Source organism: Equus asinus, chromosome 5 (genome assembly GCF_041296235.1).
Source record: "Equus asinus isolate D_3611 breed Donkey chromosome 5, EquAss-T2T_v2, whole genome shotgun sequence".
NCBI lineage: Eukaryota > Metazoa > Chordata > Mammalia > Perissodactyla > Equidae > Equus > Equus asinus.
Window position 1 is genome coordinate 83,670,045 of NC_091794.1, and position 27,712 is coordinate 83,697,756.

Sequence of the window (27,712 nt, forward strand, 5' to 3'; positions counted from 1 at the left end):
AATGTCATAGTTACCTTGTGCTCCTCTATCTGTGATAGGACAGTGTTTAGAATGAGGCTGGGAGGAGAAGCGATGTTTAAACTCTGCTCTGCTAGAGTGAGCCAGTTGATAAATTCCTGCAGGGAATTCTGGAATTCTGTTGCCAGGTTGAGGGCCTCTTCCAGCTTTGACTGAATTTTAATTAAAACACACACACAAAAAGAAAAAGTGCCAAATTCAGGAATTATAGCTTCAAGGATAAAGGCATGAATTGTACACCAAATGAAATGACCTCTAAAACGGAAGCCTCATTTAATCAAACTCCAAACATGATTTGTTTGCAAAGAAGGGGAGATTTTAATGCTAGTGTTTGAAACTGAAACAACTGCACATGGAAAGCGAAAGAGCACAACTTGCTCCTAAGCTGCCTTCTCTGCCATTCTCTACTTCCAGGGGCATTAAAGAACAGGAATGAAACTATTCAGTAAATGTAAGTGAACAGACCCTTTAGCGGTGACAGCTGCAGGATCTGCAACCTGCTTCGCACAGTCTCAATTTCCTTTAACGTACTTTCTAGGGTATATAAACCACCACGTGAAAAGCACTTTACTGTAAAGATGATGCTCACTGCAGTGTCCTCTGTTTAAATACATTTTCAGAAAATACGGCACCTAAAAATGTCTGAATCTGAAACTTACTTTTAGGCTATAAGCAAAAAAGGTAATAAAAGAAGCCATGATATTCTAAGCAAAAATCTGACAACACTAGATGTAAATTTTTAGACACTTTGATCTAAATCAGAATGGCAGAACAGTGGCTCATTCAGGGCACGTGCTCCTCTCCATGAGTACACTCCCGTTCCAGAGTCTACCAGCTCCATCCTCAGAGACCTCTACTCCCAACACGTGGGTGACGCCTCTGCCCCTGGCCCATCCACCAGGCAGGCAAAGTAGAATAATGACAGGTTGTTAAAAATAAATGCATCCAAAATATTCACAGAAAGAAACCCAAGTTGTAAAAAAAATGTTAATTGTCATTCGTTGGGTTACATGATTTTTATTCTCCTCTGTCTTCAGGTTACTTTTGTAACCTAAAAAACAATAATGTGAGTGTCACAAAAATGTACAGATCCAATCTAAACCAAGTGGAAAAATGAAATCTACTTCAACTCTATGATAGAAGTACTTAGAAATAAATATATTGCAAGTTCCTAGATGGCAGGAACTCTTTCCACATAGTTTCATCTACGTATTCTTTAGTATAGCATTTACTAAACGATTTTAGTGATCCTGGAATGTAATGTTCTCACAAAATCAGAAATAACTACATTTGACACTTGGCCTTTGCTGCAACAGTTCCAGCAATGATGGGTAATTGTATCTTGAGTCTTCCCACTGTTGGGAAAACCCACTAGAGCCTTCCTGATTATGAGCAGAATCGTCCTTGGTTTTTAAAATTAGCCTTAGTTCTGCATTCTGCAGGAATTATAGACAACATCCTGTCCAAGAATTAGAATACAATCATATACTCAGGCCCACTGGCCATTCTTCATATAACAAAATTACCAGACCCTACACTAGAAAAATTCTAGGAAATCAATGCTTCTCTCAAAATGTTCATTTATTTATGTGAATATTTATTTTATGTCCTTCTGCCCATAAAATTTCATAATGATAGGATCCATGCCTTTATTGCTTCCACTATATATCTAGCACAGTGCCTGGTACACACGTTAATAACTATTTGCCGAAATGCACGTGGCCAACAAATTTGAACACATATTTTACATTTGATCTACCCGACACAGAAACTCTGTGCAGAGTGATACTCTCAAACTTGGTATTTATAAAAAACAATGCTTTGGGGCCTTTATCCCCGATAACATTTTTCTTCTTTTGAGAACTTGATTTTTGAGGAAGAGAGGGAAGAAGCCATGTAACTTGCTTCTCTCCTGATTTTTAGTGAAATTCTTTGCACACTGCACTTACACTAGAATCCAAATTCCTTGTGGAGAATTATTAGTCATACCCCCTGCATGCTGTGTCCCCACCCTCCCAAACTCAAGTTACCAAGTCCAACATAACCTTTTCTAAGTAGGAACACAAATCAGTGATTAATACGGGATATACAGTCCATCACTGAGCAGCAACAGGCAGTAATGTCTTAACTGGTAGATGCAGAAAAGGAATGAATAATAAAAGGAAATATTGTCAGAAACTAGTACCATCAATGCAACTTGACATGGACAGAAAACAGAAATTTAAGAGCAGAAAAGATAGCTTGGTTAGCATGAGGGAAATTCTGAGGACATCAGTTCTGCAACTTCTGGTACAACATACTGGTCTTTGAAAAATCTTCATAGAAACTAGATGTTAATTACATGCAATCACCAAGCAAACGACTCAAACACAGTAATCACACACTGTATTTTGTGGTGATACCTTTCTTTCCTCCATCTTACTGCTGACCACATGCCACTTCTGTTCCAAGAGTGCTACACTCTGTTCTGTCTTCGAGCCAGAGCCAGAATCATCACGGCTTAGAAGCATGAGTCTGCCCTTGTCAAGCAGTTGATTATAAGTCTCTTCCTTGGCTTTGAGCTGGGAATAGAGTTCCTACAAGAAACAGCAGGGAAGATATCAGCTACACCAATTCCCTGGAAGATCCCCTCAACACAGATTTACCAGCAAAGTCTGGAAAAGTCCAGGAAGGTTTCACCTTGATAAAAATCCTTTCTTTTGGATTCAGTTCAATTGTAGAGCTGTTAGGGAGTGAAACCCACTATTCTTGCTTAATATTAAAATAATTTTGTCTCCAAGTAAATAGAATTTTTTTGGTAAGGATCAGAGGTCACAAAATAGATGCTAATAATTTCCCCTTTCCTGAAAGATTTGCCTAGAAATTATGTTGCCTTTTGTGCTCAGCATACCTTCTCGAAATATTGTCAGTACCTACTGGATTTCCCTAAATCTCCCCAAAGTAGTCTTTTTCTTAAATACAACCACATCTGTGTTATGTATTTGTCATCTTTTTTTTTTTTTGTGGCTTAGGAAGATTTGCCCTAAGCTAACATCCACTGCCAATCTTCCTCTTTTTGTACGTGAGCTGCCACCACAGCATGGCCACTGACAGACAAGTCGTGTAGGTCCACACCCAGGAACTGAAGCCGGGCTGCTGAAGTGAAGTCTGCTGAACTTAACCACTAGGCGACTGGGCCTGGCCTCATGTTTGTCTTCTTGATGCTCTCACCTTCAAATCAATATTCTTGTGCCAACCTGAACTAATAAACTCAAAATTTACTAGATCACCAGTGTATTTTCAGCTGACTCTTCCCTGTCACTACTGTTGCCTATGGTAAGGTATTAAAAGCCTGTATATAAGCAGCAATCCCCAAGGCTAGACTATATTGCAGATAAAAATATACTTACTTTGTAGACTCCCAGATACATGTATCTCTGTGAATTCAGAAAGGAGCTACTGAATATGGGGTGCTTATGCTCAACTTCAAGAAATCTCTCTTACCATATGTGTATCAAGCTGTTCCCTAGCAGTTTCAGGAAGTCCTCCTGTGGGCTTAGATGCAGAAAGTTGGGTCTCCATTCTAGTCAGTTCCAAGAGGAAATCTTCAATTTCACTGTGGAAACCTTGGGCCTTTTAAGAAAAGACATATCAGCAAGGTCAATAGTCAATTCTAGCTTCAAAAGTAAAGTTTCTAAATGACCATATGAGGAATCTGTCCTGAGGGAGGAATTCTGGGCTGCTCTCAGACAGTTGTTCTGTTGCTGGATTAGCACTGGGCCAATATAGTTATTGATTTTTAGAATCTAGCAGAATCCTTCAGAGCTCATTGCAACATAGTATAGATGTCTGATAAAACCTGATGAATTGATTAACTAAGATACTGGTGAGAAGTGACCTGACTTGATCGAAGACATGACTGAATCTGTGAACAGGTTTATTATAGCAAAGATCTACTAACTTTAATAGTAAATAAAGAGACTGTGCTACAAACTAACCCCAAAAGAAGCACTCAGTCCAAAGCTGTTCTTTCCAGACAAGTTCCAGCACAGAACTGATCTTCCTCTCAAGACACAGAGGATTCTACTCCAAATTGCTTTCCTTTCACTGACTTAGATGGGTTTTCTTCCGAATGTTATGTGCACAGTTCCACCTACCTAACTTGGACGATGCACATACCTGCTGCAGTGTCGACTGAAGCTGCTGCTCCCTCTCTTCTGTTTTTTGTAACACTGACTCCCAGCATTGGTTCATAGTTTCCAAACGGCTCCTTAAGCTGCTGGCATCATCTCCAGCACTAGATTCAAGAAGCTCATTGCCAGCTTTGTTGACTGTTTCCACTGTGGCTTGATGGGCCAAAACATCATTTTTTAGAACCTAAAAAATGTTGAACAACGTAATTTATCTCTACAGATATATCAAGCCTGGTTGTCTAACATACACACAACATCAAAAGGTTTCTGGTGGCAATATTTGGTCTTAAACCAATAGGTTTAGACATGAAAATGAAAATACTTACATGGTGCTTCGCAAGCTCAACTTCAATGACTTTTGGGTCACCACTTATTGGTTTCTGAGCATCTAACAACTCTTCAGTGTGAGTCAGCCAACTCATTAGTTCCTCTAAGGCATGTTGGAACTGGCCAAGGGCCAAGAGAGCACCTTCCAGCTTATGCTACTCAGAAAAAGATACAGGGAACACTTGTTAGGAAGTTAGAAAACAGTAGACAGTAGTTGATTTATGTACCCTACCATTTGCCTTACCTGTCTGTGGGCAATTTTCTCCCCCAGGTTCTCCCAGAGGTGTTTGAGTTCTGTCAATGGTTCTCGGATAATGTCTCTGTCTGTTTCATCAGTAGCTTTCTTTAACATCAGTTCACCCTGGTGATTGAGCTTCTCCATCTCAATCTGCTGTTGGTAAACTTCCACTTTGAATTCCTATCAAAGACATACTTAATGTTAATACCAAACCAACTCTTTAAAAACTAAAAAGAAGCAACTCTTCTCTAAAAGCCATTTCTAGGTACAAACCTTCATTTCATTTAACTGATCTTTAACAGTGTTGAGGTCAGTGCCGACAGGAGGCATGGTGCAGAGTTTAATCACAGTGTTATCTAGCCAGTCAAACATAGCCTAAAATAAAAATACAAATAAACAGTCAAAAGACAAAAACATAAGGCGTTGGGAGGGAATTAGCATTATTTCTGCTAATATAAGCAGAGATAATTGAAAGTAGCTGCGCTATTTGTGTTTTTAGGTGGAGGAGGGGCAGAGGCAAAGGAAAATGTACCTTATTCCAATAATATGAGGATTTAAGAACCAAGCCAACATTACTAGGATAGTGTCCAAAACAAATTGCAAACTGGAAAAACTAAATGTGAATATAAGTTAGTATTTCTCATAGCGAGCTAGCAAGCTCATGATGTCCTAAAGTTACTGTGTCAAGCTGTGCTTCAAGATAACCTGGGTTAGGAACATCTAGCAAGCGATGACTTTCACACTAAGGTCAGCTTCGCTGGATAGCCACCATGAGGATAAATATCATGAGCATGGAATGACGAAAAATGTGGCAGGAAGAGCAAAAATTCAGTATGTCAGTACTTTTCTTACGAGAAGTGGGAAACTTTGGCTAGAAACACAGAAACAGCATGGTCTTAGGTTTGAGAATGTTGCAGTCCTGTAAAGGTGATCCAGTCTTATGTTGGATTCAGAAAATGACAAACAGAACACGGAACCCCTATTTCTGTGGTGGTCATCTCGTGGTCTCTCACCTGAAGAGTGTCTTGATACTGCACAGCGGCTTGCATAGCATCCTCAAGCTTTTCTAGCCTTTCTTTCCACGTTTTGTTTAAGTTCTCCCAGGCATTGTTCATCTAGGGGAAAAACAGTCAATCAGACTCTTCAATTAACACCATTCTTCAGTCTGAGCCCACTAATGTTTCGTCTGAACTCTTTATCCATTTCTCCACACCTCATCGATGCTCTTCTTCACTTCGGGCTTCTCAGTTTCTCCACAGGCAAAAATCAAATCTGCTCCAAGGATTCGAATAAACTCCAATTCCTCATGCAGACCATCTGTCTCTTCCTTAATAGTCTACATGTAAATGAACAGAATATAAGTCAAAACAGAAAGCAGAACAGAACTTTCCAAACTTTACAAATGTAATTTATAGCCCCTCATCAATGGCAGATGTTAAACAGAACTGTCAGTTTCACACAAGCCTTTCAATGGTTCTTAATATTTCACTTATCTAAATAGTGAAGCTTCAGACTCTGGTTATTTTTCATTTATATACACATAAAACAGTATGGGAAAGGTGCAACAAGCTTCAATAATTTACCAAAGTTCACCCCTTCCTGCCTCCAAGCAGATTATAATCTATAGCCAGAAAGTTATTACAGAGAAATATATCATCAAGGGTAAAATAATACAGTACAAGTTGCAAATTTAAGAGCTGAGAGACTAGCATATTAGGAATGGTAGGCTATACAGTTTTGAATAAAATCAGTTCTGTGCCAAATTCTAAAAAGCGGTTCTTGGACTGGCAAGGACAGGGGTTGGGAGAGGGAGAATGGCTGAAACAAAAGAAAGACGTAAGAGAAATAATATCGAGACAGCTGTGGCTTGTGCCACATGGACAAAGTGAAGCAAGAGATGCATTTGGTAAAAACCAGCCTCCCTAAAAAGACTAGAAAAAGGTAGGTCAAAGTAACAATTATCATCACTGGATGATGAGTTTAGAATTTATTTTCTTTTCTACCTTCTATGTTTCTACATTTAAGAAAGTTACTCAAGAAATGAAATAATGTACACTGTAGTGAGGACTAAATTCAGAAATGAAAGCAAAACTGGATTTTCTAAGCATCTTCTGCTAATTTGAATTAAGTTTAAAATTGAAGGGGCTGGCCCCGTGGCCGAGTGGTTAAGTCCACGTCCTCCGCTGCAGGCGGCCCAGAGTTTCGTTGGTTCGAATCCTGGGCGCGGACATGGCACTGCTCATCAAACCATGCTGAGGCAGCGTCCCACATGCCACAACTAGAAGGGACCCACAACAAAGAATATACAACTATGTACTGGGGGGCTTTGGGGAGAAAAAGGAAAAAAATAAAATCTTAAAAAATAAATAAATAAATAAAATTGAAGACAACTTCTTTTGCATGATGGAACCATTCTATATCACAATTGGTGGAGATTATATGAATCTGTAAGTGGTAAAACTGGACTGTAAAAAAAAAAAAAGAAATTTACTATAATTAGAGCATATTTTTTTTCAAGTGGACAAAAATCCTATTAAATTAAAAAAACAAAACTTTTACGGCACTCGGCCTGGCTAAGCAGTTAACACAAAGTACTTGGATAAGCACTTTTCTAGGACAGACAGGTAGGAGAAGGGGTTTTGTTATTTTCTTACCTCAGCTGCCTCAACCTGTTGTTTGATGATAGATGGGTCAATGCCAGGGCTTTCCAAGTCATGGACGATGTCCTGGGTGTCTTTGATGGTGGTCAGGAGAGCTGCCATGTCATACCAGAACTTCTCTGCTAGTTCAAGGACATCAAGGAATTTAATTTCTCGCTCTTCAGCCCGAGCTTTGATGTCCTCCCAGAAGAATACCATTTGATCCAATTTGTCCTGGATTTCTGAGGGGTAAAGAGTGAATAAGACATCTCTAAGTACCTGAAATCAGCCTCATGAGAAATTACATCTAATTCTCATGTTTTCACTGAAATTATCTTTTAAAAAAAGCTCTAAAAATTTATAACTGAAGGATAGTTTTCTTTTTTTTTTTTTAAGATTTTATTTTTTTCCTTTTTCTCCCCAAAGCCCCCGGGTACATAGTTGTATATTAGTTGTGATAGTTTTCTACCTCAGCTTTATTATTATTATTATTTCCACATTTGCATTTTCCACTTATGTTGGTCTCCCACATAAAGAGATCACAGAAGTAGTCTGGAAATGAGTTATCATCTAATATAAAGGTACTGCTAAGTAACAAAACCCCTAACTTACAAAGGAGCTGAGATGAGACTTGATTTCCAGTGTTCTGTGTTGAACTTGCTATGTTTCCCATGGAAAGTGTTATAAAAGGTCGTTATGTTCTACCCACCATTGATACTACAGTTTACTCATATAAGGGGTTAAAGGAGCATTTGTTTCCTGGCCTGGGAATCTAACTACCAATTGTAATCTTGTTTCAATGGGGAGACGTGTTCTGAATTCTAAATGACTTCCAAATGACTTTGTAGAATACTCATTACTTGGGGACTGCCTTTACACTCAATGAAACACATCTGGCAGGATGCTGGAGGTAACCACAGCCTAGAATTTATTCTATTGATTTTCTTTAAAAAATAACTAGATTCATCAAGTACCTTTTGCAGCCAGATCCTTGTCAGCTCCCTGAGATCGCCCAATGAGCTCTTCTCCGCGGCGCTTCAGGGCCTCAAAAGAAGGCTGCAGTTTTTCTAGCTCCATGGTGGCACTCTTATTGTCGCTGATGCACTCTCTGATCTTGTCTACTTCAGCAGGGATCAGTGGTGGCATACGCAGCCGAGAGGAAAGATTCTCCAGAGTCTCCAACATGGGCTCAATTTTATCATGGAACTAAACAAACGGTAGATCATTAGCCATCACAGGAATACTTCATCACACTTCTGGGGAAAATGTTAGGGAATATGGCCAAGGCATAAATCTACTACTGCTTAGGATAACCTGTGCTCAGCCTAGCCTGTTGGCTGTCAAGTATTGGGTTTGGCTAAGAAACTGTTTGGGTATGGTACACCACAGCCGGCCCACCAGAAAAAGAAAGCACATGTTTATTTGAAAAATCAAAAAGATTATTAAGTAATATACCAGAAATCAACTCAAATCATTAGTGCTGCCACAATACTTCCCCTATTCCAACCAACGTGACGAGAAAGGGACAAGACTATGAAACTGGTGAGTCTGTGTGTCAACATCTCAGATGACAGTTGCATGCAATACATTAGACCAACAAGTTAGAAGCCCTCTACCAACTGTGTAAATGAATGGGAAACTCAACATGCTACATAACTTGGAGTTTAAAAGTATCATGGCATGCAATTTAACAACCCACCATAAATAACAGTAAGAAAGGAAAATGCTAGCATGATGAAAGGTAATCAAAGAAGGCCAAATCTAATGTTATTCTAAAAGAACAATTATCTTTCCACTTTTCTGATACTTTGAATAACATGCCTAAAATTACAAAATTTTCATTTATAATCTGAAGCAGAGAGGGGAGAAAAGGGAGCAGAACAGATAAGTTTGGTCCCTAAAAAAGCTATCTAAAACCAACTCTGGATTCATTAATTAAAATAAGGCTTGTCAATTGTAAGTGTCCTACAGGAAATAACGTGGGATTTTCTTCCCATCACTCCTTCATTTCTAGGTTCTGCCCCAAATGACACTGGCATAATAAACTGCACTAATAAAATTTATTCCACTAAAGTTAAGTGAAATTTCCTTATAGGTAATCCTCTCAATTCTCAGCTTCATAAGAACACCCTAATCCCAATGGGGGTGGGTACCTTACCTCTGTAATCTGTAATGGTGGGCGCAGTCAACACAACAATGAAATGTGACGATGTGGGGAAGACAGGAGCAGGCAGCAACAACACAAAGTAACACATTCCACAATGTGAGTGAGAGATGGGACGGAAGGTGGGGGGAAAAACTTGAGTAAGTACAAATATTAACCAAGAATATTGACTAAACATAGGAATAAAATACCCAGACATGACAAAAGTATCACTAATAGTAATATATTAGTTGAAAAGTATGTAGTTACATGCTTTAAACTCCACTGCTGGTGGTTCATGTTTCTCTGACTCTTACTTCTCCCCACTCAAGCATCTTGCTCTGAACTAGGAGCTAGCTGGTGGCCTCCTGAGGAAGAAAACTAATGTGCTGTCTTCTAAATCTTGAAAATAATAGGCATAATAGGAATCTGACTTTTTGTGAGGCATTTGTTGCTTCAAGAGGAATTTACCCAAAATCATCCCTGCTAAAGGATCATCACAATATAAAGTTTTCAAGGAAGCTGTCAACAGACAATATAAACCAGCCAAGATGCATTTTACCCTCCTTACAGGGTCAGTATACCAATGTTTCTTGGAATGAAAATAAAGAGAGGCAAAGGTTCCTAGTCTATTGATAATGTATCATCAGCATGCTGGTATAGACATTCCTGAGTGGAGGCATACCTGATACAGAAACCTCTTGCTTAAACTAAAGGACAGTTGAAGGTTACATGAGATTAAGACAACACACATACCTGAGCCGACTGGGAAACAGCCTCGTCCAGGGCCAGCGCCCGCTGGCGCACCTCCTCTTTTATTTGGGCATACATGTTTTCTGCTTTTTGGTATTTTTCTTCTACCATTTCCCCCTCTTCAGGGTTTAACTCCTTTAGTTGTGGGCCTATCTTCAGCAGCTTATCAATATGAGGTTTGTGTTCAGCAATGGATTCCCTTAATTGCTACGTAAAAAAACAAGGATTACAATAAAATGAGCTTTTTTATACCAGTTTATTTGCTTAAATACTTTGATCAGAGCTCACAGCAACTTTGAAAGGAACAAATCTAATTGCTAAAAACCAGCAAGTCCCAGCATCTCACCAATTATGGAAGGAAAAAAAACCCATCTAAGTCTTGGTCTCTTGAAACTACCTAATCCTGTTAATTTTCAAAAGCCAGTTCAGGCATCCTGTCACCCAAGAAGTCTTCCCGGACACATCCTCTCTGACTCTCCCCCACAGTACAAATTTATTCCACCCTCTTCTGCACACATAAATGCTTCTACGTACCATACTGTAATTTACATGGTTTAATATCTGTTTCCCTCTCCAGACTGAGAGACACTAAGCATGACAAGGTACAAATAAGCAACATTTCTGGTAATCCATCCACTCCTTGACTTTACTGCTGGCTACTTTCAGTTTACATCCTTCCATTTACAGGAATACAGAGATAGGAATAGGCACAAGCCATAAACCACAAATAAGATAAACATTAAAATATCTTTCACGGTAATACCTTTAACTGAAGTGTCTGCAAATTTCCCTTTCATCTTAACTATGTGCAGCGAACGCTCTCTGACATTCCTTCCTGGCTCTCACTCCAGTTGGGGCCTAACTAAATGGAAAGAACCCAACCCCCAACACCAACTCTAACAACACCCCACTGTCCCTGGAAAGATTTTAAATTCCCTTGAGGTTTACTTAGTTTTTCACTTCTGTAACACCCAGGCTTCTGACATCTTCATCTTATTCTTTGACTCATATTAAAGACAAAGGAAATAATTCAGATATGTATTTTTATGGTGCAAAGAAATTCTAACTGATAAAGAATTAACTTCATAACATAAACTTACACCTGGTAGGCACCAATAAATGTGTTGTTTTTGAATAAATTGTGAAGCCCATGTTCAGTTCTGCGATTAAACAAAACTTGGCAGGCTCCTTACCCTCATTTCCTCTTGCTGCTGCCTGAGCTGCTCATGATCAATAGCTGGAGGAGGTAATTGTGCTATTAGCGCTCGAGTTTCTTCAATCCAGGGGCTGAGCTCTTCATGAGTTTCCCAAAACTGGTTCACCAAGACCTGCGCCCGTTCTAGGCGGGCATAACGCTCGGAATTGAGCAGACTAATGGCTTCATATTGCTGTATTAGAGACTCTGTCTTTTCCTATGAACAACAATAAAAAGTGTAAATATTATTACTTCTTTTAAGAAAAAATGTACATTAAAAAGTCTAAAGGAACACACACTAAAATGTTAAAAAAATGGGTTAATCTAGTAAGATTACAAGTGATTTTTATTTTATCTGAATTTTCTAATTTTCCTATCAAAGTATTATTTCTAGAATTTTTTAAATATGAAAGTAGTTTCAAAGATAGTAAAACAGACAAGCACAACACAGCAAAATTAACCTTTTAGTGATGACACACAACTTTAGATACAGCATTATTACAATGGGTTAGTTTAAGACTGAACATCTCATGGGCTATGATAGTCTTTGTCCGTCAATTTTCACTGGTCTTTTTTCCTCATAAAAAAGTTTCCACAAACTTGGCATTTATTTTTCATATGTTTAGGGTGAATAGCTTAATCAATTTATGAAGATTTCTGAGGAAACAGTGGCTAACCATACCCTTTACAAAAAACAAATAAAACTGGTCTACAAACTAACTCCCTTGGCCAACCCTTTTAGAAATGGGTATGATCTTTTAGAAGGGTCTGAACAAGGAATTAATATCTGCACATGGTTCTGAAAAATCTATCACAGATACCTGGAAAGGTAACTCAAAGATCACTCCTTATGGACTGAAGGTAAGTAGCAATTCCTGTTATAAAGAAGATGGATTTGCAATATATTTCACATTATGCAATATGACTGTTTAGATATTTGTGAACACAGGGTTAGGAGCCTGAATTCTCCAGAACATCAAGTTGGACTCTAATACCACTATCAGTAATAGAGGGGGAAAAAATCTTAAACTATCATTTTCTTTTCTTTTCTTTTTATTTTTTTTAGGAAGATTAGCCCTGAGCCAACTGCTGCCAATCCTCCTCTTTTTGCTGAGGAAGGCCGGCCCTGAGCTAACATCCATGCCCATCTTCCTCAACTTTATATGTGGGATGCCTACCACAGCATGGCGTGCCCAGCGGTGCCATGTCCGCACCCGGGATCTGAACTGGCAAACCCCGGGCCACCGAAGTGGAACATGTGCATTTAACCACTGCGCCACTGGGCCAGCCCCTCTTTTTTTTTTTTTTTAAAGATTTTACTTTTCCTTTTTCTCCCCAGAGCCCTTGGGTACACAGCTGCATATTTTTTAGTTGTGGGTCCTTCTAGTTGTGGCATGTGGGATCCTGCCTCAGCATGGCCTAGATGAGCAGTGCCATGTCCATGCCCAGGATCCGCACTGGCGAAACCCTGGGCCGCCGAAGTGAAGCGTGTGAACTTAACCACTCAACCACAGGGCTGGCCCCCTAAACTATCATTTTCAATTGTACTTCTGATTCACCATGATCAAGACAAGAAATGGTGAATAAATAAATGTAATTCACCTGTAATACAGCTTTTTGCTCCTCCCCACACGTGCCAAAGATTTCACCACGATGACTGAAGAGTTCATCCATTGAATCTTTGTGTCGAATGATGTCAATGGAGAAAGCCTTTGAAAAGGAAAATATAGTTAAGAAGTAAAAGGCCCCCAAGCATGTGTTAGTGAAAAGCTACACACAACCTATGAAAAATTCCTTGCTTTAATAAAGCCACATCAAAAATTGTTCTGACAGAGTCTGACACTTTGCTTATCCACACATCTTCAATGCTTATCTTTTAGTACCTTACAAAATACCTTCTCTCCTAAAAATCATCCAGAAAATTGCTAACTGTTCTTTCCTGGATTAAAGGGCCTTTTTCTCCCTTTTCACAAAGCAAAAAATCTCTTTCTTATCCTAACCAAATGTTTATAAAATTAATCTCTATCCACCATCATGACATTGAATCATCCCACTTGACTTGGGATAGCCAGAAACTCTCTCCTAGTCACTCTAAGCTACAGATGATTACACTTGCTCAGGGCACAGTGGACACATCAGTGTTATACTCACCTTCTGTACTTGCAGCTGAGCTGTGGTCTGGTCCTGTTCCAGGCGAATTGGACCCAGGGCCATCAGTTTCCGTTTTGTTTCAGCAACCCAAGCTAGTTCTGCATCAGCAGCTTGCTCATACTAATAGACATATTGAAGAAAAGGAACAAATTACATAGAGCCAAGGTCCTCCTTCTCAGAATTATAATTTATTCAACACAGACCTGGATTTTCAGTAATACAGTTTATATCTCACTAAGTAAAGCCCAAACTGGGGAGAATTTCATTAAATCACAAATCAAGATGTAGACAATTTAGAACTGATTTTATACCTCAACAAATATGAGTTGATCCTATTTCAACTTCTTCAGAAAGAAGTTCCAGAACCCAATTAGTGGTCCAACAGCTAGAAACAACAATGGAAACTGACACTCTCAAAAAGAAGTATACTTCTAATCAGAGTGCTTTTAGGAGACTGTGTTCTCTTCCTGTTAATCCTCTTTCTTACCCATAGACTGAACAATAGTTTTAGTCATATGTTTAAATATAAACATAACATGGCAGCAGACAGCTGAGTCAACTTAACTTCGAAATACTTACTCAGCTCAAGAAGTGTACGACCCCACGAGAACACCAAACCTTTCAACAGTTAGGCAATAACAAAGGAAAACCAAGAACATGTTGTGCTGTTCATGTGACTGCTGTTTGATGAGGGTCCCTCAATCGTTTATCTCTTTCTATTCAACTCTGCCAACCTACGCTAATATTTAAGGAGAAAAGTAAGTTTCTCCTAAGCACGATAAATTTCATACTGAAATACCCGGCCAAGACTAGGGACATCAATGAAAACATATTGGGGATGCACTTGGAGTTAGAGCAAACTTTTGTGTGGTTTACAAAGCATTTGCTTATCACTATGAAGTCAAGGAGGCTTTTTGTATTAATTTATTTCCTGCACCATGGCACATTAATAGGTGCATATCCAGATACAAAGAAAAACAAATAACTTTCCAGAAAGCAGCAAGGAAAAAAGATCGAGGGAAATATGACACCTGTGTTTACTGGGAGGGTTTTATTTTGGATGGCTCTGCTATTTCGGTTAGCATATTTGATAGCAATTATAGTTGCTGGTTCCTTCCCCTCTTCCATCTAATGCTAAAACAGTTGATTATGTCAAACTAAGATTGTGATACATTTAGACCTTTTGGGTCTAGATATCATCTACTCTCATTACCATCTGCCTCTTAGAGGGCATTAGCTAAGAAGAGGGCTCATAAAGATTCTTCTCCAAGTTCTCTACTCACAAAGATCAAGTATTTTGAGTCAAACTAGATCCATCCTCACATACCTTTACCCAATCACTTCTTACCACTGAAATAATATGTTGTATCAGATTTAACTTGATCTCATTACTCCTATTTCTGAGCCTGTATTTATGTGGGTCATAGTTTTGTACCTCACACATATACCCCTACTGCCTAAAACATTAAAGCAGGAGTATTATAAACATTACCTGTTGTGATCTCTGAATAGCAGCATCAATTTCATCCACCCTTTGTCCAATAGTGTCACTGACCAGCTTGTACTGCTCGTTGGCATCGGACACAAGTTTATCCAGCCCTTCTCTGGCTCTCCAGGGCACCAGCTCTAAGAGAGCACGGCTCACTTCATTCACTGTGTCCAACACCAGCCTGTGCTCCATGACCTCCTTCTTTAATTCCTAAGGAGGGGAAAAAAGTTTTCAGGCCATACCTTGCTAAATTAAGCACATTAGCAGCTGTGCGGGGTGAAAAGTGCTATCTCTACCACACATCCCAGCAGGGCTCTGACCTCCTTCCTTCACTTATTTTTTTCTTGTCTCAGATTTTTCAATCATTCCACAGCCTGACTTTAGGCTTAGCTGCTGCTTAGAACTGTGAGTCTTGACCCAGACTGTCTCTGGGTAAAACAAATAGTGCTGCTTTCTTTTTTCTCTGTACTTCAATAGAAATGATAAATAATGCTTTAAACCATAGGCATTTAACTCAACAAGCACCTGCACAGTATTTCTGTACATTGAGAACTACACTAGATCCTACAGAGAATCAAACATAACCATGAAGCACTCTTTAGAGAATGAATCGTGAAAGCAAATGCTAAAATGTTACACACGAAGCAAACTTCCTAGGGATTGGGATTCAATCTTTTTTCTTCTTCAGCCCATAACAGGTGGTCTTATTTGGGCCGGCTTTATGTAAAATCTTATTGTCCACGAGTAAACAAGAAAGGAGGTAGGCAGAAATTTTTGGTTCAAATTTAAGGTAAAGCTAGTTGGTGATGAAACTTAAAAATCTGAACCTAAAGATTCTGACTCAAAGGAAAACTTTTTTCCATTTACAGTGTGAAATGACAGCTCACCTTCTGTCTTTGCTGAAACTGGGGTATTTGCTCTCCTGTGGGAGACTGTCCTCCACTGGTTGCCAGTTCCTCCTCCACCTCCCTCAGCCACCCGGTCAGTTCCTCATAAGTAGACTGGAACTTGGTGGCCAGCTGCCGGGCTTGCTCTAAAGTTCTGAGGGCCTTGGAGCTAGTGACTGTGATGTCTGCATAGCGAGTCTTTATTCCGTCCAGCTTCTCTTGGATAAGCAATACTTCTTCACCTGTGGGAGACAGCACACAATTATTCATATTTAAGAGGACATGAGGGAGTCCCTTTCTGGGTATGAGGAAGTCCCTTTAATCCCCCTTTCTTCAAATCAGAGCTTCAATTTTATACAGGAGCTCTCTCTATCATAGTGATTTCACCTAGCAACTCACACTAAAGGAGGTGGGAAATAAATCTTTCAAGTGATAAAAGAAGCCACTTCTGAGATTATTAAGATCTGACTTGGTCTGCAGGTGTTTCTAGATGTTCCCAGTACCTTTCAGTGAATGCTGGCATTTGACATATTGAAGGGCAGGGGGAGTTATCATCTATAATCAGATGTGAGACAACAAAGCTTCTAGTTTTTAAAAGATTTAACAGGAAACAGAAACCCAGGCAGCCAGCTTCCCAGGAGCACGTGGTAATAAAATCAGTGAATAGTAACCTCCTACATACAAAGCGAAGTGGCCAGTGCAGGGTGTTTATTTCTCTGGATATGCGATTGTCTGTTGACCATAGAGGTGCTAAGAGATGCACTTTTCAAAGTACCTGTGGTTTGTTTTAGAAGAGCCTGACCATTTTTAATAGCTTGATCTACATTCTTCTTTCTATTAACAATTTCTTCATTTAAAGCCTGAAAGGAAAGAATACCATTAATCCTAAAACTATGGCACAAGAAAGGGAAAGAAATGTGAAACCTTTAAGAGGCCAAATTTAAAGAGATGAATACTACTTTACTTTAAAAGTCAGGTATTTGATTCCTGCATTATCCCTTGTTATCCCATTAATTACTCAAAATAGTTAAATCAGATACTTATAGGTGAGCTTTCCTTCGTAGTGGATGACAAGAGATTGAGGATTAAATTAGCTTTACCAATCTACTGGTATCTAACCTGAACCCAGAAAGGTAGAAGTAGAATTCAGCAAAAAGTCTACTATTTCCACAACAAGGAATCAGACGGAGAGTTCAAGAAGAAAGCAAGAACAGGCTAAGTTAGGATCCCAGTAACAACTCTTAATATTTGAAGTCAATGAAGCAGAAGAATCTTAGATTATTAAAAATAAAAACTGCTTTGCCTATTTTTACCATCCCCAAAGAAATTTCATAAAAATGGCAAATTTTTCTTTCTACTAAGATGACACAGAATGCCTGGAATTTGAACATATATCTAGAAATATTTTAAAAGTTACAGCTATATTACCAAACCCTGGGCAGTATTTAGGTAATCTGGCTTTGTTAAAGTACATTCTCTCTCATACAATCGCTTAAATGGAAACTGAGTAATATAGTACCTAATGATGTAAAACAGGAGGTGGAATTGAGATGGCCCCTGACTATACTCTGGATCATCTCCTAGAATTATTGATTCAGTTTGTTAAATACAAGTATTCCCACGGACTCATCAAAAAACAGTTTAGTCCTTAGCAACAAGTCTATAAATATGAACTTGTATATAAAGTTGAAATGTTTGAAATTAAAAAGAAAAAGAAGTGAAAAGAAACATAAATCAAAATTACAAAATAATTTAGTAACATAACCAGTAAGAATGGAAAACATGAATACCAGGTGATCAGCATGCTGTTTCTGCAGGACATCCTGTCTGTAATCCTTTACGAACACTGAACTGAGCTTGTCCTCAACCTCAGCCAGCCAGTTGAGCACCTCCACCTCATCCTCCCCGAAAAGCCTAGCGTTAGACAGTGCTTGTTCAAGCAGGGCTGCTTTCCGACAGCACCGGTCTTGAATCTCACAGTATCGGGCCTGCAATGAGTCTAGCTTTTCTGAGAGCACGCCCTGTTCTGCAGAGCATGTCAGGGAGGAGAGGGACTGCCCAATTTTGACTGCCTGGTGCACATCTGTTGCATGGCTTTCTATTTCTTCCTCCAGAGCCTGGAAATTCAGATGGAAAAGTGAATAACAGAAACAAAATAAATGAAAAGTAAACATAAAACAATGAATAACAAATGATCTAATGAATTAAATAATAATATAAAAAGTTCACCTACTGAAAGGCAAACATAATATAAAAATTGAGAACAAAAGCTTTTTTTTGATGGTAGCCTATTAGTTGATTTCTATTTTTACTTCAAGGATGTGAATATTCCAATTAATAATTTGACCATATTTTAAATTAAACTTAAAAAACCCCACAAAACACATTTTCTAGAACACTGCAGGCGGTTTTCTAATTTCTAGAATTTCCAATTCCAGTTGTGTGTTTCCATCTACCATAACTACTTCCTACCTTGTGCCGAATGATCTGCTGCTGTATTTTGGCAGTCTGAGTGCCAACAGGTTCTGAGTTAGCGAGCTTTTTCTCTGTGACAGATAAGAAGTCAGAAATAGGCTCAGCTGTCTCATGAAATTGTTTGGCCAGAACCAGGATATCTTCCAGCTGTTTTTGCCTACACAAATATATAGAACAAGCTGCTCAGGCAAAAAGTCACATTAAGTCTGATAACAGTACTATATTCAGTAAAGGACCCATCTTTACTAGATACATTTTAAATTTCAATAGTAAACAGAACACACTTTACTGTTTTTCTTTTTAAAGATTTTATTTTTTCCTTTTTCTCCCAAAGCCCCCTGGTACATAGTTGTATATTTTAGTTGTGGGTCCGTCTAGTTGTGGCATGTGGGATGCCGCCTCAGTGTGGCCTGATGAGTGGTGCCATGTCGGCACGCAGGATCCGAACCGGCAAAACCCTGGGCCGCCGAAGCAGAGCTCAGGAACTTAACCATTCGGCCATGGGGCTGGCCCCCACTTTACTGTTGTAAAGGTAGTCACAAGCATTGCTTTATTTTGATTCTGTCGTAACCTTGGCAAGGTAGGCAGAATAAAGATCCCACTATTACAAAAGAGCAGACAGACCCTGAAGGGTTAAAGAAAGATTTGTCCAAGTCACTCAGTGAGTAGCCATAATACAATGAAAACCAGAATCAGACCTTCCAAAGCTCTTTTTCCTATGGAAAGTAGCACCTGCACCATCTGAACACATGACCAAAATAAAGTTTAAAAGAGTCAAAAAAAAATCACCGGTCTTCATTTCTGTCACTGCTACCTTCATTTGTGAGGCAAGAGCAGAGAACATTTGAAGAGCAAAGGCAGACTATGAACTAAAAGTCTCTTCCTATCTCCCCAAATCCAGTCAGGTTTCTAGTAATTTCAAGTCCAGCCATAACTTTGAATCCAGATTAAGGCAAAAAATGATCTCAGACTAAGCTGAATTTGCAAACACAAATGGCAGCCCAAAGAACTACAGACTTTATAGCTCACTTGGAATCTTAAATCTTATTTAATATAACATCCACACTGAGCTTGGATTTCAAGCACCCGATAGATTAAAAGTAGCAAATTACAAAAGGGAAAAGAAGCCTGAATGTTGGAGGCAGCCTGCTAAAAGAGATAGAAAACAACCCCAGAACTGTATTAGCATAAAGATGAATTTTATTATTGAAATTAATAATGAAAGGCCATAATGATGACTATCAGTCATTAAGAACAGACTAAATGCAATGTCATTTCGAAAGGCCTGGGGGTATATGATATACTTTAGTTCAGCAAACCTTTACTGAACACATACTTCGTGCCAGGTCCTACGCTGGGTACCCTGGACAAACTAATTTTAATAAGAAATGATTTAAATATAAAGATTTGCCATTTTAATTATCTGGAAATTCAATTAAGTTTAAATAGAAAGAAAAAAGTATTTCTAGATGCTATTTTTAAATGTCAATGTAAAGTATAGAATTTCCTTTCTTAGTTTATGCCAGCTTTCAAAATACATCTTTAATTAAGACAACTAAGACATATAATCTTGAAGATTATTAAACTAAAATTTCATTTAAAAAAAGTGCCACTAATTTCTATGTCTTTCTGCCTCATCTCTGATTTTGGAATCTGAAAGTCTGAAGAACTCAATGTAATAGGATTTGGGGTAGCAAAGAGAAACGCTAAAATAATTTAGAGGCATCAAAAATCCAACATTAAAGAATTGAAATAAAAGATTTTTGGATATAAAAATGAAGCTGCTCTTGGTATTTCTCTTTAAAATATTGGCCCAGAAGCTTTGTTAGACTAAGAGGATGGAAGCAGGTGGGGTAGAAGGAAAGAATCATAAAAAGATACTTTAGAAACAGATCCTGACTTTAATGACCTTATGGACCTGGGAGATAAGTACATAAAATAATGACTATAATACAAGGTACAGATAGTTATGGCAGTTAAGAGGAAGGTGAACTTATTCTATGCTTGGGGAATAAAGAAAACCTTCATAGAAGAATTAGGAAACTGATAGAAGATACTGAAGAATAGAATATGGCTTACTTTACCTATAATACAAGGAGTGAAAAGAATATTGGAAACTAAGAAAGGTAGGTTAGGGCCAGATGGTAGAGGGCTTTGAATGTTGAGTTAAAGGGCTTAGATTTTATTTTATAGGCCACAGGGAGTCATTAAATGTTTCTGAGCACACAAAGAGGAGAAGGCTGAGTGTAAGTGGCAGTAGAGTGATAAGTGATTAGTTAGCTAGGAAGCTACCTCAGGTGAGTCACCTCCTGTGAACTAGTCCAGGTGAGAGCTGGTAAGTCATGAACAGAGGTAGGTGAGGGGGAATCAGAGGAACGGATGGATAGGAAAGACACTGTAGAAGTAAAATGGACAGAATTTAGCATCCTGATAGATGTGGGATACAAAGCAGGGGGGAAGGTAAAAATGGGGTTGAGGTTTTAAGCCTAAGTAACTGGAAGGTTAATGGTACTGTTGGTGGAAATGGACAGAGAGAGAGAGAAGATAAAAAGTGCAATTTGGAAATAAAAAGTTGAACTCTTTCATTTTGGGTACTAACATGGGTAGGCAATACTGGGTAACTCAGATAATAAATAAGCAAGCCATGGGTAGGTGGGAGTAAAGAGACTGAAGAGGGAGTTGTTTGAAGACTGCTGTTGGCTACCTAGAAAACCGAAAGGATGCAATAATACACAATCAACTCTACTACGCTCATGCTAATTTCTGATTAGCTGGCATTTATTCTCAAAACTGGGGACAGTATAATCCCAGAGTAAAAACATTCGTGTGACTTATTAAGCTCAAATGTCACTGGGGTAACTTATAGCTATGGAAAGAGAAAGTACTTCCTTGGAGGAGGAGGCCTGACTTTTGGCCATTTATTGAAGAAAGTCTACACTTTTGAATGTCCGTATATTGAACAGAACCACAGACTAACTCCTAGATGCAAAAACATCTAATATTAGGACAAGCTAACAGAAAAGAAATATGATAAATTTCAGGTCCAAGGATCAAAAGCATTATTTATAAATATGAAAGGAAAAAATCTGCTTTAAAAATTCAGAAAATAACTTGGCTGGATTGTAGGACTCTGCATCTGTCATTTGGAACCACAATTATACTGCAGCAGAACAACAATTCGGAGCAATGAATCTTCCAGTTCTCAGAAATTTATGGAGTACCTGAGGCTCATTTCCTGAGAATTATTATGGTTATGAGGATCATCTCTAAAAACTTATCCCTCTCCAAGATAAAAGCCATTAAATACCTTCCAAAGCTCCTGTATGAATCATCCAGGAGCTTTTAGAGCACCTCGGTGATAGCAAGTCCAAAATAGGACGAAACAAGCATTCTCTGACCCATGCCTCAAAAACCCTTTGGCCTTACCTGGCCGCTGCCTTGCTGAGCAGTCCAGTCCATCTACTTTCAAGACTCTCCAACTGTCCAGTAATTTTCTCTCTATCAGCCAGCTCAGCTGACTGGGCTATTCTGCCTCCTTCTGCTTGAAGCATCTCTACTGTGGCCTTTCGATCATCTAAGAGCCGCTGGAGCAACTAGTGAATACACGGTTAAAGAGAATGAAAAGTGGTAACACAGGGTCACTTTAAAATCTGAAATGAGGAAGAAAAAACCCAACAAAAAAATCCAAATAACCCCACCCTGCCAAACCCTAAGTTTAACTGAAGTATTTTTTTCATCCTGAGGCAAAAACATGAGACACAGCATAGTTCCTACCACCCACATAAACTTTTCATCCACTTAAGTTTTTAAATGGAGCAGTGACTGTCATTATGTGACTTACAGGGAACTTACTTTGAACCAGGAGAAAAATGCACTGAAATGGAAATTAAGCCAACAAAAAATATAGACAGAACCGTATACATGATATACAACATTATTTAGAATATTGCTGACCCTGAAAACACCATAAATCTCTTAAGATAAAAGCTGTGACTGAAATACTGAAATAGGATTGTTCAGTCCAATATAAGCCACAATAAATCAGTAGATTAAAGTAAGATGATGAAAATCAATTTCCACCTTTCTTTTCAGGATCACACAAAGTAGGTTAGGATTCTACTGAAACTCCTGAATATGCTCCTTAAACTGTAAGCAAATACGTTGTCTGCCACTCCCTACGGCTGTTACAGTTCACTGTCCCAACATTCTCACTCACCTTCTGTTCTTGGATCTGTGCTTTCACCACTTTATACTCAGCAGATGGAGGTTTCTGATTGGCTATGAGCTCCTCAGTGTCTGCCAACCAGCTGAGCAATGGCTCCAAGGCATCTTGAAACTTCCCACAATGCAACAAAGCCTCCTGCAGTTGTGCAATTCTTTGTGCAACCTGTATCACAGACACAGAGGCTCATTTTGAGAAATGAGAGAGCTTTTTAAATTTCTACTGACCCCTCTTCCCAACTACAGAATGCAACTGGTAAATTTTTATTTGTATTTCGGTTCCAGGGCAAACTTAGATTTAGATCTCTCTTCTCTATACCCTCTGTTCCCAGGACACTCTTAACCCTCATCGCCACTCACTTTTTTATTCAGCGTGTTCCATCGAGCATTGATCTCTTCCATGTCATGTTCCAAACCTTGCACATCACAGTTTTTTCCAGCACTCTGAATCAATCCCTGGCCAATTCCATTCACCTGCTGTAATTTCATCTGAAGAGGATCCACTTGTTCTTTCTGAAACATCTAGATAATTGCAAGGCAAAGATGATTTAATCTAAAGGCAGTAAGACCCTCTACACCACACAGTGTGGAGTTATTCTTGGGAGATTTATGATTTAATGAAGGAGGGCCAGGGATAAAAAGAGAAAACAAGTCATTTGCACAGGGAACTATCAAGGAAACATGTAGTTTCATACTTCAATACATCCCTCCTATGGACAAGTAATTACAGAGAGTTATGGTACCACTTAGGTCTTTAACCCAGTGACTCATGGTTTCTGTTTTTTGCTTTTGTTTTTAATCTGCTTGCTTAATTTTTAATGCAAAAAGCTATAGAGAATAGAGAAGCATCAACCTCAAGATATCATAAAAGTGATGTATATCAATTCTAAAAGGGAAGAATGATATCAATTGACTAGCATTTAAGATTAAAAATACCTTGGGGATAGCTTTAACTGACCACTGATATATGCAATGCTCTTCTCTGACTAGGGCTAATAATTCAATTAGCCAAAATATATTAACGGTGTGAAAAATGCCAACCTCATAACTTAATCCCCCTGTGGCCATTTAACTCCATTCTGTTCCAGGGCCACAGACCACACACAGCCAATAATCCCGAAACAGTATTCCTCTGATTACAGAGGGAAACAAGCCAATAATACTGGGAAACGTCCTTCACAACTTCAGACACATACTCTGAGTAAGATGCAGATATACATGAAATATTTTTAAAATAATGATACTGTATATCCATGTTCACCGTGAAACAATGGAATTTTAAAACAATGTGAACAAGTGTAACGAGCAATATGCATATTTTTTTCTACTACAGTTAAGCTCCATTATGACTCAGAAATTTCTAGAAGGAAACAAAGAGAAGAAAATGGCACTTTTGCCACTCTAATGGTATTAGGGAAAGAATAAAATAAATATTTGTCCCTAAGATCAGATTTCTCTCAATGTTCAGAGGATAAAATCAGCTATATTCCACTAGTCTGGATCTACTTCTATTCTTTTTTCTTCCACAAAAAGTTCCTTCAGTTTCAGTGAGACAGGTGAGTCATTAAAAGTCAAAGGATGACAGAAAGCGTTAAGAGGACAAAAATAAATGTACAAGAAAATTGTAAGTTTGGGTAAGACTAATTTTGGTTCACATGAAACCACAGATCACACTAGGATTAGGAAACTGATTCTAGAAAGAATGGTCTATGGCTAGATAAGTGAGTCACTAGGAAGGAAAACCCCAGGAAACTCTGAAATAGGATGGTTACAAAGGTAATTACCAGTGGGCTTCATTTTATACCGTAATTTGATTACACTATATTTTGTTAGGCAACACTACAAGGCAGTTCTGCTAAAAATGACTGTTTTTCCAACAACATAGTTCCCAGAAAAAGCAAGTGCTATGATTCCATTTTGTAGTAAAGATGTTTTCACTGTAGAAAATCAGAGCAGAGGGAAAAAAAACAATCCCCATGTTTTAAGCTGCCTGGGTGGTGGGGTGGGGGTTGGAGAGGCAAAGCAGCAGAAAGCCAAAGGTACAGAGGGATGACGTCAAAACCACACAGAAGGGCCTCCTTTTACCCAATAATCAAATCCTGTCTCATACTCTGACATTTAAATTCTGTGCTGTCCAACATGGTGGCCAGCAGCTACATGTGGCTATTTAAATTAACTAAAAATTCAGTTCCTCAGTCACACTAGCCACATTTCATGTGGTCAATAGCCACATGTGGCTAGTGCTTACTGTACTGGGTAGCACAGACGAATATCTCCATCTTGGCAAGAAGCCCTATGGATAGAGATGTAAACGAAACAGAAGAAAAATATATTTAAATAGTTTAATAATCTCTTTCACATAATAGAGCTGATTCTTTTTAAAAAATTTGGGGCTGGCCTGGTGGCGTAGTGGTTGAGTTTGCGTACTCCACTTTGGTGGTCCAGAGTTCACGGGTTCAGATCCTAGGTATGGACCTAGCACTGTTCATCAAGCCATGCTGTGGGGGCATCCCACATAAAATGGAGGAAGATTGGCAGAGATGTTAGCTCAACGACAATCTTCCTCAAGCAAAAAGAGAAAGATTGGAAACAGATGTTAGCTCTGGGCCAATCTTCCCCACGCAGGGAAAAATAAAAAGGATTTACTTTTCTTATGAACATTTCCGGCAGGAGCATTAGAGATTCCTTCCTTTGTTTCCCACCTCTGCTCTACGGATTAAGTTGACAGGGAATGGGTATTTGCCTCATCTTTTTTCAGAAGTTTAAAAATGTATGAAAACATCTCTAAATAAATACTAACTAAATATTTATTCTGAACACAAGTGAAGAGAATGTTAAAGAAAGTAAATTTGAAAACACTTGTTCCCTTCTCTCAACTCCCAAATAAAGCTGTTTTGAAAAACCGGCACTTTTACATACATTAAAATTCCTACTCCTTAGTATTTCAATGGGACTGTGCCATGTTATTAACTAACCAGTGCTGGCAGACATTTTCCAGAGCGGAACACTAGTAAAATTATTGCAAGGCTGTAAGATGCAACAGAGACATAAAACAGAAAATTTCCCAAAGAACTTAGAACACTTTTATCTTTGGTAATACCACATTTGCCCAGTTTTCTTCCTGACTGGTCTTTTTTTTGAGGTCCGTTGCTCTCTTTCTCTTCTGGACCTCCAAATGTTAGTCTTTGGGGGTGGAGATAAGGGCAGGATGTCATCATGGGCCCTCTTCTCATTCTATACTCTCTTCTAGGCAATTCCGTCCATTCCTATGGCTTTAAATATTAACCATGACAAATGCTTATGACTCTAAAATTTGTATATATATATATATCTCCTCTGAGTCTCAAATCTATATATCCAACTGCTTTCTTAATACTGCCACACAAATGAATCACAGGCATCTCAAACCTAACCATTCCAAAACTGAACAGTACCTCCTACTTTCCTCTCCCCCAAAATCTGTTCTTCCCTAAATCAACAATTTACTACCACTCCCTGCGCCCACCATTCACTCAAGTTGTACAAGGGAAGCTGGAAGCCATTCTTGATGACTCCCCCTCCCTCCCTCCCAACATAAAAGCCATTATCAGGTCTTGTTGATTCTACTTCCAAAATATATCTTGAATTCATCCAATTGTCTTCAAATCCACTGACATCTTCCTAGTCCAAGCCACCTGGACAATTGCAGTAACCTAGCAGGCCTCTCTACTCTATCCTTGATCCTCTATAATCCATTCTATACATAGTAGCCAGTGTGATTTTTTTAAAAATTTGCAAGCCATTCAGTGTTTTCCGTATTTCATGCCAATTATCATAATACAAATCACTGAAATATAAGACAAAAGAAATCAGAGATTTATAAACTCCCAAAACACTGAGAATGGTTACTGTCAGTGTGGAATGGTTTTCCCTATCCTTAAGCCAATAGCAATCTTTAAAAAATGTAAATAAAATAATTTCACTCCTGTAGTTAAAAATCTTTCGATAGCTTTTCACAGCTTTTAAGGCACAGATCCTTTCAAGGCCTTCTTTCTCAGTCCCTATGCTGCCTGACCCCTTCCTACCTCTCCAGATTTACTTCAAGATACTCTTTTGAAACCCTTGCTTGCTGTGGTCTAGCCACTTGTCCTTCTTTTAGTTCTAACGTGCCAAACTCTTCCCAGCTCCCATTTTCTTTGTCTGGAATTTTCTTCCCTCTGACTCTTTGCCTAAGTAACTTCTATTTATCCTTCAGGTTTTAGTTTTAAAAAAGCCTTACCCTGGCACCACAATTGAAATTAAATACCCCTATTATTTCTTATCATAGCCTTTATTTTTTACTCAAAGCATTTGCCACAATTTGTAACTACATATTTATGTCATTTTTGCTTAATGTCTGCCTCCCTCACTATAGTATAAGTTCCCCATGGGCAGGGACCATGGCGATTCTATTCACTGCAGGAGCCTCAGTACTGGCACAGAGTAGGTGTGCAACAAATATTTATCCAGTGAACGAACAAATCCTTGTATAGAAAAGGTGTTAAGGAAAGCAAACAAATCCATAAGGGTTCTGCTGATCAGCTGAGCATTCAAATACTGAACTGAGATTGTGGGGCTCCTCAATTTTTGCTTAAAAAGACCTTTGCAAATTTTAATTTTATAGAATCCTTATTTTATAAAAAAGATTTTTTCTTCCATTGAACCAGTTGACTGGAAACAAGACCATGAAGTCTATAAATGAGAAGAGGGTTTAAATAACCACAGATTGCTCTCAGTGGGCCCAGAATCCCACTATAGAAATAACAAATGGGGCTGGCGCCGTGGCCTAGTGGTTAAGTTCAGCACACTCCACTTCAGCAGCCTGGGTTCAGATCCCAAGCACAGACCTACACCACTTGTCAGCCACGCTGTGGCAGCGACCCACATATAAAATAGAGGAAGACTGGCACAGATGTTAGTTAGCTCAGGGCTAATCTTGCTCAAGGAAAAAGAAAAAAAAAAAAGATAAACAAGTTCTGGCATTTT

General features: G+C 38.7%; 1 protein-coding gene across 34 annotated transcripts in view; it reads right to left on the reverse strand.

Moving 5' to 3' along the window:
* MACF1 (microtubule actin crosslinking factor 1) overlaps window positions 1-27,712 on the reverse strand; it is a 321,924-nt gene that overhangs the window by 30,764 nt on the left and 263,448 nt on the right. For all 34 annotated transcript variants that reach the window (XM_070510277.1, XM_070510292.1, XM_070510291.1 and 31 more), the window contains 23 exons: window positions 23,069-23,230; window positions 22,704-22,874; window positions 21,914-22,080; window positions 18,485-18,644; window positions 17,803-18,129; window positions 16,788-16,872; window positions 16,013-16,254; window positions 15,129-15,335; window positions 13,637-13,756; window positions 13,088-13,195; window positions 11,484-11,702; window positions 10,294-10,497; window positions 8,369-8,600; window positions 7,410-7,636; window positions 5,969-6,091; window positions 5,769-5,870; window positions 5,029-5,130; window positions 4,762-4,935; window positions 4,517-4,672; window positions 4,177-4,374; window positions 3,502-3,630; window positions 2,421-2,594; window positions 15-170 (listed from right to left, as the gene is read on the reverse strand). In XM_070510277.1, coding sequence (XP_070366378.1) covers window positions 15-170; window positions 2,421-2,594; window positions 3,502-3,630; window positions 4,177-4,374; window positions 4,517-4,672; window positions 4,762-4,935; window positions 5,029-5,130; window positions 5,769-5,870; window positions 5,969-6,091; window positions 7,410-7,636; window positions 8,369-8,600; window positions 10,294-10,497; window positions 11,484-11,702; window positions 13,088-13,195; window positions 13,637-13,756; window positions 15,129-15,335; window positions 16,013-16,254; window positions 16,788-16,872; window positions 17,803-18,129; window positions 18,485-18,644; window positions 21,914-22,080; window positions 22,704-22,874; window positions 23,069-23,230 — 3,945 coding nt within the window. The remainder of the gene's footprint in view (window positions 1-14; window positions 171-2,420; window positions 2,595-3,501; window positions 3,631-4,176; window positions 4,375-4,516; window positions 4,673-4,761; window positions 4,936-5,028; window positions 5,131-5,768; window positions 5,871-5,968; window positions 6,092-7,409; window positions 7,637-8,368; window positions 8,601-10,293; window positions 10,498-11,483; window positions 11,703-13,087; window positions 13,196-13,636; window positions 13,757-15,128; window positions 15,336-16,012; window positions 16,255-16,787; window positions 16,873-17,802; window positions 18,130-18,484; window positions 18,645-21,913; window positions 22,081-22,703; window positions 22,875-23,068; window positions 23,231-27,712) is intronic.